General features: G+C 44.0%; 1 protein-coding gene across 1 annotated transcript in view; it reads left to right on the top strand.

Annotated features, from left to right (window-relative positions):
- LOC136627202 (atrial natriuretic peptide receptor 1-like) overlaps positions 1-21,885 on the top strand; it is a 90,794-nt gene that overhangs the window by 41,641 nt on the left and 27,268 nt on the right. The window contains exons 12-17 of the mRNA XM_066602132.1: positions 614-735; positions 5,990-6,125; positions 8,379-8,504; positions 8,949-8,997; positions 16,342-16,443; positions 18,316-18,435. Coding sequence (XP_066458229.1) covers positions 614-735; positions 5,990-6,125; positions 8,379-8,504; positions 8,949-8,997; positions 16,342-16,443; positions 18,316-18,435 — 655 coding nt within the window. The remainder of the gene's footprint in view (positions 1-613; positions 736-5,989; positions 6,126-8,378; positions 8,505-8,948; positions 8,998-16,341; positions 16,444-18,315; positions 18,436-21,885) is intronic.

Genomic DNA, 21,885 nt, shown 5'->3' with positions numbered 1-21,885 from the left:
TGTTTGCAATAGACTTGCATATACAAATTTTAAGCAGTATCTAATGAGATCAAGCAAAATGGCTACCCCCTGTGGCCCCGCTCCAGCAGACTTGCTTATTTTAGCAATGCGGTGGTAGGAAATTGCAACTATGCATAAGATGAATAATGATGACTGGAAACAGTAAACATTTGTAATGACTCATTTTAGTAGCCATGTTACCCCCTTATAATATAAAGTAAGTATAGAAATATGTAGATAGTCCTAATTGTAGGATGTTCACCTCTGCCCGGCACAGGCGAAATAGAAGAAAGTTGAGTGGGTGAAGAAAGTAATACATCAAAATATACTTGTCCAGGCAGTTTGTGTTGACACATCACACCGTTGTCTCTACAGAGAGTTTGCAATTGCTTACTTAGGGGTCCATTAATGACCTAAGCTTCAAAGGGAGCCTTTCAGTAATGCTTTGCATAGCAAAAGGTGTGAGAATCCTTCTCCTAATAAATTGGTAAGTTCTTGTGCTCACATGCGAGTCCAGCTACATTCGCCCGTGGCTCCGTTTTATTAACATGTTATTTAAATCATAGGTTTAATAGTTTTTTATGCACAGTAACTACTTTTTATGTGTCTTTAGGTTTTCTTTTGCTACTGACATAGCACACGGCATGGCATATCTGCATCAGCATAAAATATACCATTCACGGCTTAAATCGGCAAACTGTGTGATTGATGACCGATGGGTTTGCAAAATTACAGGTATAACTCATGCATATTGATACCATACGTTTAAAAAATGTTACGTATAGACTATAAATTGCTGAAGCTCACACTTGGTTGTTGTCTTCCATTGGAGGTATGCGTCAGGAGGATTTCCCAACATACACTTCCAATGTAGCGTACGCCGCTGTGTAGACATACAGTGCTATATGTGGCCCATATGACCCCATATTAAAAACAAAAATACTGCCCGTTTTTTTTTTCTCTTTTTTTATTTTATTGGACTGTTTTCCTGTGTATGGGATAACATAGTCCACTTGACTTCAAAACAGAAAATAAAGGCATGTAGCCAACTACTGCCACCATACTGATGTTCCCTGGATGAATAGGGTCCTATGGATATGCTTGACATATGTGTTGGGAGATTTCCTGGACCATACACCTAATGAAGTTCACAAGCAAAGTCAACAGAGCCTTAAGAGAGTAATGGGGGTTTCAGACATGGTGGAGAAATCCGCCACAGGCAATTGCCTACTGAACCCTACATGTATTAGGGTACTTTCACATTTGCGCTAGGGATTCCGCTTTCCTACTTCATTTAGAGAGCAGGAAAGAGGAATCCCCGTGGCTGAAAGGTTCCATCTCTGGACAGGACCGAACAGCGCAGAGTGGACCTCATTGACTATAATAGGGTCTGCCCGCTTTCCACCCAGGAAGAGCTTTTTCTTCTGGTATTTTCAGCTGGATCTTCATCAGAACCTATGACCAGAGGTTCCGATGCAGATGTGAGACAACCTTGGGGTTTGTTCAGTTGACTGTACTTACGCAGAACCTCAAGGTTGGATTCCAGAAAGGCAGATTTTAATGAACTCAGAAAGATTGTAGGAATAATCCAATGGCTGGAGGTTCTTAAGGACACAAATGTCCAAGAAGGTTGGGAAATAGTGTGAAAGGAGATTCTCAAAGCACAATCGTTAACAATCCCTAAAAGAAGGAAGAATGGGAAGCTTATAAAGAGACCAGGATGGACCATCACCACGTCCTCAGGCAGAGAGTTTCACAGTCTCACTGCTCTTACAATAAAGAACCCCCTTCTATGTTGGTGTAGAAGCCTTCTTTCCTCTAGATCAGTGTTTCCCAAACTCCAGTCCTCACAGACCGCAACAGGCCATGTTTTCAGGATATCCTTTATAAGAACACCTGTGGCAATATCTGAGGCACAGATAACAATTACATCACCTGTACAACACTAAGGAAATCCTGAAAACCTGACGTGTTGGGGGTCCGTGAGGACTGGAGTTGGGAAACACTGCTCTAGATGTAGAGGGCACCCTCTTGTTACAGTCCTGGGTATAAATAGATGATGGGAGAGATCTCTGTATTGTCCCCTGATATATTTATAGATAGTTATTAGGTCGCCCCTCGGCCATCTTTTTTTCACAACTAAATAACTCCACTTTTGATAACCTCTCTGGGTATTGTAGTCCGCCCATTCCATTTATTACTTTAGTTGCCAGCCTTTGAACCCAGTGCAGCTCTGATATGTCCTCCTTGAGTACCAGTGCCAAAAACTGTCCACAATATTCCATGTGTGGTCTGACCAGTGACTTGTAAGTCATGCGCCCCTAGACCTCTTTTATAACACCTCATGATCCTATTTGCCTTGGCAGCAGCTGCCTGACACTGGTTGCTCCAGTAAACTAAACCCCCCCAAGTCCTTCTCCATGTCAGTGTTTCCCAGTGGTTTCCCATTCAGTGTGTCATGGTGACATGTATTTCCCTGCCCATGTGCAGAACCTTACATTTATCAGTGTTACATCTCATTTGACACTGTTCTGCCCCCAATTTATCCAGATCAATTTGCAACTGCATTCTGTCCTCTTGTGTTAATTACTTTACATAGTTTTGTATCACCTGCTAATATTGATGTTTTACTGTATAATCCTTCTAGGGTAATTAATAAGTATATTAAAAGAAGTAGGGCCCTGTTCTGCCCCATGTGGTACCCTACTACTAACTGTGACCTAATCAGACTATAACCACATTTATAACCCCCCTCTGCTTTCCATCACTGAGCTGGTTACTTAGCCACTTACACATATTCCTACCCAGACCAAGCATTTTTGTTTTATATACCAACCTTTTATCAAGTATCAAAACGCTCTGGAGAAATCAAGATACACAAGATCCAATGACTCTCCCCGGTCCAGACTAGAACTTACCACCTCATAGAAGCTGATCAGGTTGGATTGACAGGAGTGATCTCTCATAAACCCGTGCTGATATGGAGTTATATAGCTACTTTCCGAGAGGTTCTCTAGGATAGCATCTCTTAGAAATCCTTCAAACATTTTACTCACAAAGGAAGTTACACTTACCGACTAGAGATGAGCGAACCTACTCGTTTCAAGTAATTACTCGATCGAGCACCGCGATTTTCGAGTACTTCAATACTTGGGTGAAAAGATTCGGGGGGCGCCGTGGCGGCGTGGGGGGTAGCAGCGGGAAACAGGGGGGAGCCCTCTCTCTCTCCCTCTCCCCCCCACTCCCCGCTGCAACCCCCCACTCACCCACGGCGCCCCCCGAATCTTTTCGCCCGAGTACAGAAGTACTCGAAAATCGCGGTACTCGGGCGAAAAAGGGGCGTGGCCGAGTAGGTTCGCTCATCTCTATTACCGACCTCTAATTTCCATGTTTGCTTTTTGACCCCTTTTTTGAATATCAGCACCACATTTGTTATGCGCCAATCCTGTGGAACAGATCCTATCACTTAATATAAGAAACAACAGTCTATCTATCCCATTACTTAATTCCCTTAGAATCAGGGGGTGTATGCCATCCGGACCCGGTGATTTGTCTATTTTAATCATTTTAGGGCGGCTCTGCACTTTTTTCTTGTTACACTGGTGAGATTTAATGGAGAGTTTACTTCATCATTCTGCATTTCACCTGACATCTCATTTTTTTGAGTGCATACACTGACAAAAAACTATTTAACAGATATGCTTAATCCTCATCACCCTTTACAATGCTTCCCTCATTTCTAATTCTTTCACATTATAGACACTCACACATACACTCATCTGAAAGAGACCTTCCATATTCCAATTAGTTTTTTTTTTTGTCTCTTTCTAATGTAATCCAATTGCATATCCTTTAGTAGATTGTTAAAAATGCCACTGAACTATTACTTGCATGCAGTGTATTGTTTCTTGCAAACTTGTGAGGTAGCCTAAATGATCCCACATGTATCATCCAGGTTTAATAGAACCCTAAAGGCGAATCTCTTTATTTAATATAAACCATAGAAACCAATCACAGCACAATTGTCATGATTTAAACTGCTGTGATAACATGAAAACAGCACTTTGATAGTTTGCTACGATCAGTTTTGATAGATGAGGCCCAGTGAGTCGGCTCAATAGCCCTAATGTGTCTCTGTGTTTGTATAGTTGGCATCCAGCAAGCCACGAATTACTGCAAATCATCATGTGTGCCAAAAGTTCGTATTCAGTCAAAGTAGCATAGTGCAGCTGACCAAAGTCAAACAGACTTCCAATCCCAGCCTGTTCCCAGGGCTTACCACCTTGGACAAATAACATGCTAACAAAGTCTGCATAGAGGCATGCAAGAGGCAATATCTTCAACTACTCACATTCACAGTAGTTTCCAATCAGGAACCAATACTACTTTATTGACAATCCACATGGACATTCAAATATAGTGTATGAGATGCTACACAGAGATTGCTATGTCTAGCTATGGCCTTCTAGTTTTTCGAAGACCGTGTCCATGCTTTCCCAATCAGTGAGTGCCCGTTACATGCCGTATTTGCAGACTTTGTTTGGACACCAAAATTGTGCAAACATTTCAATTTGGGCTTGTCAAAAAATCTGAAAGGTGGTTGTTGGCACTATGGAGTGCATGTGATCTCCTTGTGTAGGAGAAATTCATTAACCCATCACTGCAAAGGAAAAAAATCAAATCAAGTTTCACTGCCAGCGGCCATACCTACCTATATACTAATACAAAGATATGCAAGGGCAAATACAAACCCCACTTCCCAACAGGATACAGACAGGCGGATTGCTATACGCAGGATCATTACACAAGTACAAGATACTGGTGAACAACCACTTATAACTACCACATATTGGGGGGGAGTGACTGCTTAGTATTATACATGCACGTAGATAAGGAATACAAGGGGTGCCGAACCAACTAATACCTGTAGTGCAGCATGCAGGCTTACAGCCTATTAATGACGCTGCATGCAATTCCGCCCGGTAGGTCGTCCTGCACCTTAATGTGAGCCACACTGGACAGACACCCCGGGTTTCCCAACATCTAGAGTCAGACAGCTTACTGCAAAAACAATGATAAATACAAGATATTAGTTAATATTTTGGCCTCAGCTCACAAGCCCACGGCAAGGGTCCTCATCATCCTGCGGATCCCTACACTAACTTGTACAAGCATTAAAAACAGTCACAGAAAACGGCCATTACTTACTGAGTAAGATGTGCATATAGATGCATCCTCTCACCATGCAGGTAGCTGACTAAATGCCTTGCATTATTATCTATCATTCACATGCAGTGTGGCATTAAGACTCCAGGGGGAGCCCAGGGTGGCAGTAGCAATGTGGTTCACTGATGGAAATGCAGGGCAACCCGCAGAATTATCATGGCGTCATTAATAGGTTGCTGGTCTGCATGGTGAACTACATGTATCAGAATGGTCTGGCACTTTGTATCCACTCTGTGTGGGAGTATATGCCAAGCAGCCACCCCCCTCATTATCAGGAGGCAGTGTGAGTGGTTGTCTCATCGGTGTCCTGCACAGGTGTTATTGGCTCCCCCATTTGGTAGTCAGCTACCTGCATGGTGAGAGGATGCATCTACCGTATATGCACTCCTTACTCAGTAAGTAATGGACGTTTTCTGTGACTGTTTTTAATTTTTTTTTTATATTTCCTCTTCTGTGATGCAACATTTACAAGCATAACACAGATATACAAGGGCATCCTCTGTATGCCTTATCTATGTGCAACTTGGGAAGTGGTGTTTGTACCTGGCATTGTATATCTGCTTATTGGTATATAGGTAAGTATGGCCGCTGGCAGGGTTATGTGATTAGACTTTCTCCTTTGCAGTCATATGTTTGTAATATGTTTGCCTTAAAGAGCACTTTAATTGCAAATAAAGGACTTTGTTAATTAATAGACTGCATTGAAGGTATTGCATTATGTCATGTCCATCCGTCTACTGTACATACATTTGTTTCCTTTTAGATTATGGTTTGGACTTCTTCCGCAAACCAGTTTCAGTGGGGGATTATGATGCCTACCAGGACCACCCTGCTCACACATACATACCCCCCGAAACTCAGTCTTGTCATGAGAAATCTGCAGCTGCTGACATGTGCAGGTACGGCATCGTATGAAATGCTAGAGGTTCGTAGAAATGTTCATGACTAGAGATGAGCGAGCACCAAAATTCTCGGGTGCTCGTTACTCGAGTCGAACTTTCAGTGATGCTCGAGAGTTCGTTTCGAGTAACGAACCCCATTGAAGTCAATGGGTGACTCGAGCATTTTTGTATATCGCCGATGCTCGCTAAGGTTTTCATGTGTGAAAATCTGCAAAACACAAGAAAGTGATGGAAACGACACAGAAACGGATAGGGAAGGCGAGGAGCTACATTTTGGGCTGCATCTCAAGTTCCCAGGTTCCACTATTAAGCCACAATAGCGGCAAGAGTGAGACCCCCCCCCCCCCACTGTCAGCGTAAAGATCGTTCTCCTCTGCCACAGCTGTAACAGCTGTGGCAGAGAAGAAGGATCTTAGCCCATTGAATTCAATGGAGCCGGCAATACAGCCGGCTCTATTGAAAGCAATGGGTTGCCGGCGTACGCGGGATGAATTGTCGGGAAGGGCTTAAATATATAAGCCCTTCCCTACAATTCATCCAGAAATGTGTAAAAATAAAAAATATATATATACTTACCTGGTCCCGGCAGACGGAGTTCAGCGTGGCAGGCTGCAGTTCTCCTGAACTGCTCTGAACAGCTGTGACAGCTAACATCGTTCTGCCGGGACCCGGTAAGTATATATATATTTTTTATTTTTACACATTTCTGGATGAATTGTAGGGAAGGGCTTATATATTTAAGCCCTTCCCGACAATTCATCCCGCGTACGCCGGCAACCCATTGCTTTCAATAGAGCCGGCTGTATTGCCGGCTCCATTGAATTCAATGGGCTAACATCGTTCTTCTCTGCCACAGCTGTTACAGCTATGGCAGAGAACGATCTTTACGCTGACAGTGGGGGGGGGGGGTCTCACTCTTGCCGCTATTGTGGCTTAATAGTGGGACCTGGGAACTTGAGATGCAGCCCAAAATGTAGCTCCTCGCCTGCCCTATTCGTTTCTGTGTCGTTTCCATCACTTTCTTGTGTTTTGCAGATTTTCACAAATGAAAACCTTAGCGAGCATCGGCGATATACAAAAATGCTCGAGTCACCCATTGACTTCAATGGGGTTTGTTACTCGAAACGAACTCTCGAGCATCACTGAAAGTTCGACTCGAGTAACGAGCACCCGAGCATTTTGGTGCTCGCTCATCTCTACTTAGGGGGTATTGAGCTCCTGGGGACACCATCTGTTCTCCACTTAGATGGGGTGATCGCCCCTCAGTAACCCACTTCCAGGCCAGAATTGGTGATAAAACTCAAGATGTCTATTTATTTTAGTAGCATAACCAACAGCAGAAGTAACATGATCTCTGCATTGTTGTTATGGTCACAGTACACATATTTATGATAAATATCCCTGGCTGCCAAGCCACTAAATAGCACAGGTTATTTTCTAACTATTGAAAGCCTAGTGCTCTAATACATAGCATATAGTCCAACATATATCCTACCCAACCAGAGTATAAGTCTAGGGGGCGTCCTTCCCTGTCAGACTTATGGTGTTCAGCAGCAACTTGGTCTCTACTGGTCCTCTCTGAGACTCCAACTCTCTGGCTTTCAGTAGCTGTCATCCAGTCTATCTGGAGGTGTAATCTCTTGCAGACATATAGCTGATCAGTGCACAGAATGCTTGTCTTACAGCCCTCTACAGACCATTCTGTGTACTGCCCTGCCACAATATATATATATATATATATATATATATATATATATGTGCTCCTACTCAGCCTCCGTGGCATGTGTTCACTATGAGAACTTACATTTTTTGATTTATAGCACCTTTTGATCTCAGTAGTTTTCCTGTTGCCTGCAGACATTTATTCGTTCATTTAATCATTCACCCATGCTAGTTTTATTCCTCTCAATTTTTGAATCACCATTTGAGGGATTTTTTTAAGCCCTCCCCCAATTCAGACAGAAATGCCCACTTTGGGGAACATTTGCGTGAGCCTGACCACCATTGAGTATTGTTTTGCAAGACAATCCCACAAATATGGAGTGGTTGAGAAGTATTGGGATCTGTGCCCATTAACTCACTTGTTGTTTAAGACTATTTTATGTGTAGATACAGTTTCCGTACATTAAAGGGATTGTAAAAGTTATAGAAAAATTTAGACAGGACTGAAAAAGTTTAAAAAATAAATAATACTCTGCAGTCCAATTTCTCCCTTTGGTATAGTGCTGTAGTTCTGGTCCTCTCCACCAGGTTGGTCCTCTCCACCAGGTTGGTCCTCTCCACCTGGTTGGTCCTCTCCACCAGGTTGGTCCTCTCCACCAGGTTGGTCCTCTCCACCAGGTTGGTCCTCTCCACCAGGTTGGTCCTCTCCACCAGGTTGGTCCTCTCCTCCTGGTTGGTCCTCTCCTCCTGGTTGGTCCTCTCCTCCTGGTTGGTCCTCTCCACCTGGTTGGTCCTCTCCTCCTGGTTGGTCCTCTCCTCCTGGTTGGTCCTCTCCTCCTGGTTGGTCCTCTCCTCCTGGTTGGTCCTCTCCACCAGGTTGGTCCTCTCCTCCTGGTTGGTCCTCTCCACCAGGTTGGTCCTCTCCACCAGGTTGGTCCTCTCCTCCTGGTTGGTCCTCTCCTCCTGGTTGGTCCTCTCCACCAGGCTGACGGGTTCAAAGGGCAATACAGAGGAGACCTCCAAATCAGCTAATGAAAATATATTATTCAGTTGCTTACATTTCAGTTCCATCAGACACCTACAAACTGAAAAAAAGAATCCAATCTAATGGAAAAACTTAAAACTTTTATTTGGTTTACTTTTCTATTTATGTTTCAGTTATGCCATTATTTTACTGGAAATAGCCATCAGAAACGATCCGGCTTCGGTAAGAATTAAGTTCTATTGTATAATATTGATGAAAATGTGTGAAACATTTGGTGAAGGGCGTCCAATAATATTGCATGTTTTTTTCTGGTGGGTTCCCACCATATTTGTGTACCTTTGTGTTACTATTCAGCTGGATTGTTCTTGTCCGCTAAAAAATATGTTCAGGATGTAAGCAACTGTATACTTATGGGTCAGGAAACGGCACACGGGTTTTCCATTCACCACATTTACAAAGCCCATTCCCAGGTCAGAGGATGAATGTGTTTTTTCCCCCCTTATGCAGCCACATAACGGGACAAAACAACCACTGATTTCAATGGATTTCAGTGGTTTTGTTAATTCTACGGCCGAGAAAAAATAGGACATTGCCCTATCTTTCGCGCACCTTCTGTAGACTTCTGTGGGTATAGACTTTCAGTGCATAGAAAGGTAGAGCAGGTCTGTTTTTTTTTGGTGCATGCATGAGAAATGTGCGCAACTAAATTCGTAAAATGACAACAAACCCATTAATGTCACGGGGTTCTATTCTCTGCGCATTGCACGAGTTTGAGGCGTGGAGACCGCAGGAGATTGCTTTTGAGCTCTAAGGTATTTCGGACTTTTTCGTTGAACTCCAGGTTCCCTGCTGGTTGGGATCACAGGGGTGTTCATATAATGTAATTGGTTAAACACACATTTTAGATGTTTTGGTTGTTTGTTGTATGAATTGATTGTATTGCTTTATCTCTGATTGGCCAAAAGGTTGTATTATCTCATATATCACGAAAGGTATTTTTGGTTATCATGCTGTGATTAAGAACCTTGGTTTAAAATATATAAGGCTGATTTCACATCTGCATCGGGGGTTCATTTTTCCTGCTCCGTTCGGGGAGCAGGATAGGGGAATCCCCTGGCTGAACAGATCCGTCTTATGGCGGAACCGAATAGCATGACTATAGCATTGACTATAATGGATCCGTTCGGTTTCCAGTCAGCTGCCCTGCACTTTACCGGAAGAAAAGGAGCTGCATGTAGGGCTATTACTTCCCTATTTTGCATGCAGCGCTATTACTACCCTATTTTGCATGCAGCGCTATTACTTCCCTATTTTGCATGCAGCGCTATTACTACCCTATTTTGCATGCAGCGCTATTACTTCCCTATTTTGCATGCAGCGCTATTACTTCCCGTATTTTGCATGCAGCGCTATTACTTCCCTATTTTGCATGCAGCGGTATTACTTCCCTATTTTGCATGCAGGGCTATTACGTCCTTTATTTTGCATGTAGGGCTATTATTTCCCATATTTTGCATCCAGTGCTATTGCTTCCCGTATTTTTCATGTAGGGTTATTACTTCCCGTATTTTGCATGTAGGGCTATTACTTCCCGTATTTTGCATGCAGCGCTGGTTCTTCCCATATTTTGTGCTGGATCTGCAATGGAACCTCTGAACGGAGGTTGCAGCGCAGATGGGAGCCCAGCCTAAGTTGCTAACATGAAGATGGGTTTTACTTCAATTTTGATACAATAAAGTTGCCGGTACGTAATTGATCCAAGTGGAGTACTAGATTCTTTGTTGCTATTTTCTGTGTTCCCCTATATAGTTGCATACTGAATGTTAACCATTAACTTCCATAAAAAATATATATACTGTACGGTGGAGGGAAGTTGAGATGAAAAAAATATCAGTGCATAAGAGCTATTGGTTTAGCGGTTTAAGTCTGCGGCCATATAGTCATATAAACCAGATTTTTTGGGATGCCTATATGGAATGTTTGTCGTAGACTTGGTATGATCTCAGCCTTATCTGTTAAGGGAAACCGTCAGCAGTTTTGACAATGCGAATCTGCTGATGGCACCACGTAGGGGCAGCGGAGAGGGGATTATATATGTCTTTTATAGTTGCTTTTATTAGCAGTAGGACTCTGAAAATGAAGTTTAATTCCCCTGAAGACCACTCTGGGAAGTCATGAGAGCAGGACTTCTCACTGAAGTGTCTTCTGCGCTCTCCATTGACTTGCTCCACAGCTCTGATTGACATCTCTAAAGTCTAATTTGGAGACCACTAAAGCCGTCAGCTATAATAGAGAGGGGAGGCTGTGGGGTACTCTTCTCAACGAAGATGGTCAGTTACACAGGATATGATGGAACTGAAAATCTGCCACATGTGCTCTTTTGGAGAGGTTTCAGTACTAGAGATGAGCGAGCATACTCGCTAAGGGCAATTACTCAAGCGAGCATTGCCCTTAGCGAGTACCTGCCCGCTCGGAAGAAAAGATTCGGGTGCCGGCGGGGGAGAGTGGGGGGGAATGAAGGGGAGATCTCTCTCCCTCCCCCCCCCCCCCCCCCCCCGCTCCCTCCTGCTCACTCCCGCAACTCACCTCTCACCCGCACCGGCAGCCGAATCCTTTCTTCCGAGCGGGCAGGTACTCGCTAAGGGCAATGCTCGCTCATCTCTATTCTGTACCTTTTAGAGCATTATTAAAGGGCTTGTTCAGTTGCCCGCCACATTTTTTTTTTACCAAGGGTTGCATGTGTATAAAAATAACAAAACCAGCTGTACTTACCCGTCCTCAGACCTGGCAATCCAGCGTTGCAGCCCTGCGGTGATCCCGATTTTTGTTGTGCACTGGCTGCCACCTGACCACTGCAGCCAATTGGAGCCCACAGCGGTCAGGAGCCATTCTCCTGCCATATCCGCTCATGGCATCTGTTCGTTGATGCCAGTAAAATGGCACCTACAACTTCTGATTGGCTGCAGTGGTCAGGTGGTTCCACAACAAAATCTGGGAAGAGCGCAGGACCGACGGGATGGGGAAGTACAGCTGGTATTGTTATTTTAAGGGCTCCTTCAGATTAGCGCTGTTTACAGCGTTTTTGCACAAGGGATTTTCCTGCATTGTGTGGAGAATAGGACCTATTGATTTCAATGGGTTCATTCTCACTCCTTGAACGCTTTTCAGTTCTTCCGTATTTGGGACCCGTTCTTGGTTTTGGCTTACAAAACACTGATGAATAAGTGTGAATAAGTCCTAACGCTGTGATCCTGACAGATGAGCCGCCACAGTCCTACAGATGAGTTCTCTTTTATTTGATTCAACAACGGTAAAACCCCGGCTGCAGTTTACTAATTGTAAGATTGAACTCAAATCCTGATGTGGCGATAAATCATCCCAGCCAGTAAATTCATTCGGAGGATAATATTAGCGCTGGTTGTGTTGACACAATTGTCAAGTGATTCCTTTATGCCGTATTGATCCAAGAAGGGACACATTTCTCCGCAGATGATCAATATTCTTGTACAGCAGTGTAGAATATAAATGGAATGCAGACTATTTCATATGTGGCTCCTTGGTGATCCTACAGTAGACATTCTGTGCGGTAGATCATTCACACGGTACCGACAATCTCTGCACGCTCATGCTTCGGAATTACATGGTTATCCCCATCATATGGATTCCACAGGGGAGGTCGGAGCTGTACCTATGTACAGAAGGAGATGCAGAATATTGCAGCCCGTGTGATAGCTCCCTTAGGGATCACAAAAACGTGTCTGATGAAGGGTTTTCTGCAAGGGATCTCCCATGGTCATGTCATTGCAAGAGGTTGTTGACTCTCTCAAAACTGGCTTTGTAGATAAAATTACAGGCATATGAAATGAATCGTACAGGGAGTAATTAGCTGGTGGAGGACGGCTGACCCTGATGTGGTGTCCATGGAATAACAAGAAGAAGCATTGTGTTAAGTGTAGAGGTCATGTAAGATATTAACCCTTTGCAATCCAATTTTGGATTCAGGGTTTCCTAGGGGGTTTTGTCTTTCTGCCATTATACAATGTCGCCATCTGCTGGCTAGAGCCAATACTGCAATGTGGGACATGCTGGAGAGGCCCCCCGACAAAAGTCTTTACAGTCATATGTAAGAAAAGAGTCTCACCTCAGTCTTCTCTTGTTAGCATGTCTGTTTTATAACCGCAGAGAGATTATACTCACGTCCTGAATACCACTCGATCCGATGGTTTCTCATAGACTAAGAATAGTAGATACATAGGAATACGGACACATGGAGTATATTCTTTCCTTTATATTTATTTGTGCTTCATACGGTCAGACAGCAGAGGAAGAACGCGTTTCAGGTTAAACAGCCTTGTTCACCCCGACAAAAGAGCGGACAGTAATATACAGTAAGAATACCCTGCCGGATGTCTTCTGACATCGGAGCTGTACAGTCTTCAATCAGAATGTCTTCTGATGTCAGACAGTGGATTGGAAAGGGTTAATATTCCAGATTACATGTCAGATAACCGAGTTTGGATGATGGCTACAATGTAGAACAAGGATAGGCAGGGTCTGCTGTCTGGGCATAAATATCTAATAGATTCTATTGGTCTGTGTCATGGTGTATGGTTCAAGGAAGTAATTCAAAATGGCTGACTTTAGAGGATTTAAAAGGGGTTGTAATACAGGTTAGGGAAAAAATTTACCTTTAAGTTGGCTTCACACAAGCATATGCATACTTGCGCCCACATGAGTCCTACGTATTTGCGAATTGAACGTTGTTTTGTTGCTAGCGCATCAGTGTATATTTTAAAGATTTTTTTGCCCGCACAAGGCATGCTACCAACTATTAAAATGACTGATTAGTCTAATGAGTTCAAGATGTGTTCTTTCCCTGCATGGTTATGCATGTTATCATGCATCTCTTATTGTCTTGTGTGTGCATTTGCCCATCCCTATTGATTTCTATGGGGACTTTTGGTGCAAAAACAGGCAGGAAAATAGAGCATGCTGCAATTTTTTTTGGCGCGACCGAAATGCATAGAAAACATTCGCACAGGTGAAATTAATGGGTGCTATGCACTGCAAGTATGCATGCCAACCCGGCCCAAACTGCACATCTCTTCTGCATGGGCTGTGATTGGTATGAACATAACTGGTAATGTTTTTGGAACAAGAAGCCAGCCATTTTTTCTAAACTTATGTATGACTATTAGGGCTTCTTCACAATCTGTGCAGTGGAAATAACGAGGAAGCTATTGACAAGCAGCTGTACGTTAGGAATAAACTTGCAAGGTCACTAGTGATATTTTGCTGAAATTGTAGAGATTTAATGTATTTAATTGAATTCTCTTCTGATTTTTGTCCTTTGATCCTCTAATTCAGTTAATGAAGGAAGAATAATTAGCACTTGATCAATGTTGTTGTTAGGGTTGCTACTAGGATCTGTTGTACTATATAGGTTTTCAGCAGCATACCCCAACAGGTGTGGAATGATTGAGCTGGCTGGGTGTGGACTGCTCCATCCAGCCAATCCCCAAGGTCCGTTGCTCATATATACCAGCTCCTCTGCTAGAGTGTGCTGGCCTTTTCTCTGTTTGTTCAGTATGGGCAGTGTCATGCTCCTGCGTGTCTGTGCATGTGGCTGGACATGAGGTGTCTGTGCAGCTTTCAGGATGTTCAGTGTGAACAGTGTCATGCTCCTGCATGTCTATAGCTTTCGGTACATGTGGGGTGAACTGTGTCTTGCTGTGGGTCCTTTATCATCTAGGACGAGGTGGGTCCCGAGGTTCCAGCACGGGGTTGTCCGTATCAGGATGATCACCTGCAGACAGGTTTCCTGGGGTTAGTTGTCTCATTAGTGTAGGGACCCATGAGACAATGAGGACCCTTGAAGTCGGGCTTGTGGGCTTAAGTATCTTGGCCAAAATATGAACTAATACCTTGTGCATCTCATAGTTTTTCCATCTGGCTATGTGTGCAGGTATGCTTGGTGCGTGTTTTGAGCGTTTGTCAGTCAGTGTGTTATGTCTGTCCATGAGTTATGTCCGCTGTTTCCTGTCTGCGAGTTTGGTGTTCAGTTTGCAGTTCTGCAGCTCACATGCTGGTAAGACTCTGCTGAGTGTTGATGTCCCAGTTTGAAGTTACAGAATACACATGAACACAGATAGGGAGAGGACTCGGTCCTCAGCACCCTCCTTTTCTCCATCTACACAGCCCCTATTGGACAGGCTAACAGGAGATTTGGCCTCCAATACCACCTCTGCGTTGACGACACCCAGCTATACACCTCTTCCCGTGACATCTCTGCACCTTTCCTCCAAAACATCACCGACTGTCTGTCCGCTGTCTCTAACACCATGTCCTCTCTCTACCTAAAACTAAACCTCTCTAAAACTGACCTAATGGTGTTTCCGCCCTCTACTAACCGACTTTCTCCTGACATCTCCATCTCAGTGTGTGGCGCCACCATAATTCCCAGCACGCCCGCTGCCTTGGGGTCATATTCGACTCTGATCTCTCCTTTACCCCTACATCCAATCTCTTGCCCGAACATGTCATCTGCACCTCAAGAACATTGCAAGAATCCACTCTTTTCTCACCGTGCACATGCTAAAAATGCTCACTGTCACCCTCATCCACTCTCGGCTCGATTATTGCAACTTTTGCTGATCGGCCTCCCCCGCGCCAGACTGTACCCTCTCCAATCTATCCTGAGTGCGGCAGCCAGGTTCATCTTCCTGTCCAGCCGCTACTTGGACGCCTCTGCCCTGTGCCGGTCACTGCACTGGCTGCCCGTCAAATACAGAAATCAACTTAAACTTGCTACCTTCATCCACAGAGCCCTCCACAGTGCAGCGCCCCCCTATATCGCCTCCCTCATCTCAATCCATCACCCAGCCCGGGCTCTTCGCTCTGCGAATGAAACCAGACTAAGTGCCCCTTTAATTTGAACCTCTCATTCCCGCCTCAAAGACTTCTCCTGAGCAGCACCAGTCCTCTGGAACGCGCTACCAAAGGCTACCCGAGCAATCCAGGACTCGCAGAACTTCAGGCGTGCTCTAATAATGCACCTCTTCAGGGAGGCATACCACATTCCCTAAACAAACCCCTCTGCACTCCGCCTGATAACATGCTCCCTGTTCTACCGACTGCAATCCCTGCTAGCCATCATAAACTGCTCCAGCAGTCATACTGATTCAGCCCTCACATGGCTTAAGTCTGACCATTGTCTATGTGTATAGCATCCGTCACTCTCCACTTCGCCATACAGTGCACATCTCCAGCCCCTTTACCCTCTGTATCACCCCATTACTTGTAGTATGTAAACTCGTTGGAGCAGGACCCTCACCCCTATTGTTTCCATCAACTGATTACTATGTAACCGTGGTTCTGTAATTTTTGTACTTTTGCCTTTCTGTATCCCCTGCCTTTGTAAGCGCTGTGGAATATGTTGGCGCTATACAAATAAAGATTATTGTTATATTTGTTCATGTCCCTGTTTGCCATTTTTTAACAGTTGTTGTGCATTGTTTCAAATCTGTGATTTTAATGTATCTTTTCCTTGTGTGACTTGCCATACAGAAAGGTGATACGAGTTCTTCGGAGTACTGCTGCCTCCCTTTACCAGAGCTAATTAAAGGCAGAGCTGACAATGCCTGTCCGTGCCCGGCGGAATATGTGGATGTAAGTTACTCAAATCATAGAAAAAGTAGCAACGGCTCGACTAACCGCCCACTGGAACCGAATTGCATCCTCCATTGTATCTGTTCAGTATGATGGGGATAAGTATGTAAGGGCTCCTTTCCACTGGCTGTAGTAATATCGCTGTGAGAAAATCGCAATGTTAAAATCGCATCACAACGCTGCAAAATCGCAAGCTTTTACATTGCGATGCGAGAATCTGTTTGGCCATTGCACTGTATGGGTGACAGAAAAATGCAAAACGCTGAAACAATCCCCCTGCTGCGATTTTTAATCCTCGCATCGCAGCTTGCCCTTAAACATCGCTAGTGGAAAGGTTGTCATAGAACAACATGTGGGACTTTCTTGTGAGAGCTTGCACTCTCGCATCGCGCTGGGTGCGATTACCTCGCCAGTGGAAAGGAGCCCAGGAATAGGAAGCGCCCCGGGACAACATCTTATATCTTACGTCAGAGTCGTAAGCAGTTGCAGTGGGCTGAATGCTATAATATTCCCTACAATATAACCTTAAGGGGATATGAAAAATAAGGTTTGCCTAGTGTTATCCAATGGCTGCGTCTGGGATCACGGCTCAGTCCGATTCTTTTGATGCCCGGAACAGCTCACCGATGAGAATAAAACGGCTTCTGGGGAAAAGTAGAACTTTATTTTTTCAAATCACAGACAATCCCTTTAAGGCTGGAGTCATACAGATGCTACAATATTCATACATGTACTACTGCTACAGTGGATGCAGTAGTATACTGCTTTCATACCTTATGTATAGGGGTGGACAAAAATATGGAAACACTGTAGGAAATGCATACTTTAAATTACATGAGATTATAAATCATATTTCACAAAGCTGCCAGTAAATTCTTAACTATATCAAAAGGGCAGCTCAGTGCTAATGATTAAAATCCCATGCGGATCCTTCCTAATGGTCTGGGATCCATACATGTGTACTACAGCGGAGTGAATAGGCGGTGATGCCATAATCTATATAACAGCGCCAACACGTGGTAAGCGCCAATTGTCTGCGAGACAGCGCTCTGCCCTGTTTTGAAGGGAATGACGGCAAAGCTGACGGAATTCCAATGTGGTCAAATTTTTGGGGCCTGTATGGTCGGTACCTCTGTAAAAAAAAAAGTAGCGGAAGTTTTTGCTGTATCACGAGACACAGTATCCAAGATTATGACCGCATACAGTAAGACGGGAAAAACCACAAACGACAAACACCAGAATGGATGGAAATGTGTGTTGAGTGATAGAAATAAACGATCATTGCGTAGGGCTGTGATGAAAAAGAAGCAGACCACAGCTTTGGCGTTTCCATATTTTTGTCCACCCCCTGTAAGATTTCTATATCATGTCTCCATAGCTATGTTCAACTAAACGGACTTTACACATTCAAAATAAAATAAAATATTGTAAAGTCTAAACCTAATCTAACCAATAGCAACATTTTACTTTATAACTGATCCTAAAATAGTTGTAAAACTTAAGCCGGGAAATATAATAATGCAATAAAACACAATAGGAGATGGTGGAAAAGAGCAATTGAACTGAATGCTGTCCAGTAATATGGGGAAAAAAGTTAAAATTGGGACAAATATGCTTTAAACGTGTAGAACAATATGTAAGAAAGTTGAAGACGGATAGCAGGCCGCAGTGGGGAAGCACTTGTGCTGTCTAATACTTAGATCACTTTATGCCTGTGTATTAAGTTAATCCAAGGTGACCCGAGTCTCAGTGATACGAGAGCACACAGTCGCTTCTACACATGGATGCTGTAATGTATCTCTATGGGGGATTTGTCTTTGATACAATTGTAGCACAGAAAAGACCCCGGATTTCCTCTCATTTCTCCTGCAGCTGATCAGGCAGTGCCGGAGTCAGGACCCGGCTCACAGGCCAACGTTTGAGCAAGTGAAGAAACTGCTGTACAAGATGAATCCCAACAAAGTGAGCCCGGTGGACATGATGATGACGCTGGTAAGCTCCGGTTCTGTATGGCTAAGTTTCCTCATAAAGTATTTTTTAGAATGTGGAGATTTGTGAGTGGGAATGAGGGTAATAAGTCTACAGGACGATGGGGGTAATCTCTTACATCATGGGTGCCGGGTGCCTTTGCAATCTCCAGTAAATCTGTTGTGTTCTAGGCCGCTGGTATTTAACTTGACACTTTATGGGGGCCGCAAATGTAACCTTTGACTCCATTATGGAGACTCACATTACATTCAGTTAAGCTAGAAAATGGGACAAAGTCACATATAAGTGTAGGGCTCCCATATTTGTGTCCTGTGTCACCCTCATAAATATTTTTTTTATTCACCAGAAATTGGATTGAAGTGTAGCAGAAAAAAAAACATTTCTCAACTTATTGCTAAAAAAATCTAGTTTTCTACATCGTGCTCATGATGGTGCCAACCATTGTGCCCCTCATACTTTCTAGCTGTAAGAGGGAGGGCAGCTACTCTATCACTGGGCAGAGGCATTAGGGTAGTTTCCTATGTCCAATAGGCATTTTCTGGGCCTCAAAGAGCCAAAGTATCAAGTTCCTCTGCCTGTCCCCCTTCAATTCCCTGCAGCATATAAAAGGTTAAAGGGATTACCCAGGAATTACTGTTATATAAAAAATCCACTAGACTGCTAGATGCACTCACTTGGCTGCCTCCGGCAGTTGCTTAGCAGTGAATGGGGCAGGGGCGTAACTATAGAGGATGCTGGGGATGCGGTTGCACCCGGGCCCAGGAGCCATAGGGGGCCCATCTGGCCTCTCTTCTCCAAATAGGGAGCCCAGTACTATGAATAAAGCATTATAGTTGGGGGCCCTATTACAGGTTTTGCATGGGGGCCCGGAAGCTTCAAATTACGCCTCTGGAATGGAACGATAATGCGCAGCACTCCATTCATTTGGAGACATTTGGGATCCCCGTTCTCGAGATGATTGAGAGCCCCAGTGGTCAGACTCCCACTGATCAGACACTTATCCTATGGATAGGTGAGAAGTTACTTTTGGGCCACAACCCCTGAAATGGAACTTGACCATGCATGTATAAAGTATGTGAATCATAAGGCATCAATTGGAGAATCCATCTGCCACGAGCCGGAGGCTTCTTTTGGGAAGAGGACATAAGCCTCCCAGCTCATGCTTGAAGACACCTCTGGGCATTGTGTTAGTTGTTAGGCACTGCATGGTGACATCACAAGGATGGTTACAAGTGATCAGATCCAGGCCCACTAACATAGCTTAGATCATAGGCTAGTTTAAGTCAACGCTACCCATGTGTGCAAATTGTGTCATTAGGGGTTCTACATAGACAAGTGAAAATACACAGCCACAGCTGCTGAATACATAATTGTGACTTGCATTGGGTCCTCTTTTATGATAACTTCATAGCACTTGAATACCGTGAATATGAGTGCTATTGCTCTGGCAAATGTAGTTGCACCCCATATGGCCCAGGGGTGTAGCCTTGTAAACTTTATTTCAGCAAAAATGCCAAAAGTAGTGGCGTTTGTCTTTTGATATACATCATTCCAATGATAAGGTATTCGGCAGCCGAATCTTTGCTCTCGAGCGGGCAGGTACTGGCTAAGGGCAATGCTCGATCGAGTAATTGTCCTTAGCAAGTATGCTCGCTCATCTCTATTAATAGCTAATTTGTGGTGATTAACAAAATGCATTCTTACTTTGCAGCATTTTCCACTCCTGCCTAAGGGCTCCTTCCCACGGACGGATTTCCGCCGCATAATATGCGACGGAAATCCGCTGCGTTGCCCGCAGCTATACAATGCTTACGGTGCGGAATTCCACTATAGAATTCCGCACCATAAAATCACCCGTCCTCACCCGCGGCATGCTCTATTTGCCGCGGGTGTATGCGCGGATGGCTTCCATTGCAGTCAATGGAAGCCGTCCGTCACGCTATTTTCCGCTAGCAGAAACCGTGAAACTGCTTCCTCGCCTACCGCCAGCCGCGTCATATGCTCTATTGCGCATGCGCACCAAAGCGTCATGTGGGACATAGGACGCTGGATCCGAAGGTAAGTATTTCCGCGGCGGAGCCGTGTGAAGCCGGCCTAAAACGTTTGCACAGTACTGAATTGCATTAGAAACATTTTTGTCAAATTGCTCCTATTTGTAAACCGAGCGTTTCAGATGAATGGTTTTATAATGTGAATTACAAATCAAGCCATTCCCTAATAAACAGAACAGTAGGGATCCGCAATAGCTTCAGTAAGTATGGCTTGTCAGTGTTAAAACAAGCTACTATTAAAACGTCCTAATTAACTCTACCCGCCGCCGAGTGACATGAATCCCAATGACCAACGTGTATGAATCTGACCCACCAGAATACCGGGAACCTCAGTTTAATACATAAGTTATCTCAAAGATGAATTGTGCGAGACACAAAATATCTCAAGAAATATGTACAAACTTGTATATGTAATCAATGCATGAAGTTATTTACTATATTAGTTCTTAGAAAAAAAAATTTAAGTGTATTTTTAATTGTCCAATAAACTTTTTGCCGTCACAATTTATCTCCACATTAAAATTAGTTTTCTCCTTTGATACATTTCTAGCTTCAAGCTGAAAGACTCGCAGCATAAATCCTTTGTTTTACGAAGCGCAGATGGTGCTGATTGTCTTATGGCATTTATGTACCGGTTATAATGTAGTATTTATGGCACCATGAAATGTGGGAAAAGCAGATGGCACCGTCACATTACACCGTATGAATTATACAGCTTATCCCTTCAGCCTGTATTAGATGTAGCCCACCGTATTCCCTAAAAGACTTACGTCTCACCAATGGAGCTTATAAAGACTGATCATTCCAGCACACTTACAGTTCAGGCCAACGCCTAACGTGCTTTGAGATGGAATCATTACGCCGGTCAACCGGATTTCTTTCACAAGAACATGTAATGGTGATTTTACTAGTATTTCACCTTCTGAACTCAAATCTGTTAGAATTTTTCCATCCGGCAGGGATTTTACGCAACAGACAAGTTTTATAAAATTGGCACTTATGTAAGTCAACATTATGTGAAATACAGTTTAGCTCGGAAGTTTGTTGTTGAAGATTGACAGGAATATCTTGCTTCTGGGATGTCTCTCTTCATGGTCCAGCAATAGTCAGCTGGCATACCAGGATCCAGAGGCATAACCTGGAGCTCCTGGGCCCCAATACAAAACTTGTAACAGGGCCCCCAACTATAATGCTTTATTCATAGTACTGGGCTCCCTATATGGAGAAGAGAGGCCTTATGGACCCCCTAAGGCTCCTGGGCCCAGGTGCAACCGCATCCCCTGCATCCTCTATAGTTACGCTAGTGCCAGGACTCCACTTGTCTTGGTACTTCTGTTACACCTCAGAAATCTACTCATGGAAATGCACACTATGCGGTCACTGACAGCCCCACGATCTTCTT

The sequence above is a fragment of the Eleutherodactylus coqui genome, chromosome 5 (genome assembly GCF_035609145.1).
Source record: "Eleutherodactylus coqui strain aEleCoq1 chromosome 5, aEleCoq1.hap1, whole genome shotgun sequence".
NCBI classification, from domain to species: Eukaryota; Metazoa; Chordata; class Amphibia; order Anura; family Eleutherodactylidae; genus Eleutherodactylus; species Eleutherodactylus coqui.
This window is presented reverse-complemented; position numbering and strand designations above follow the sequence as displayed.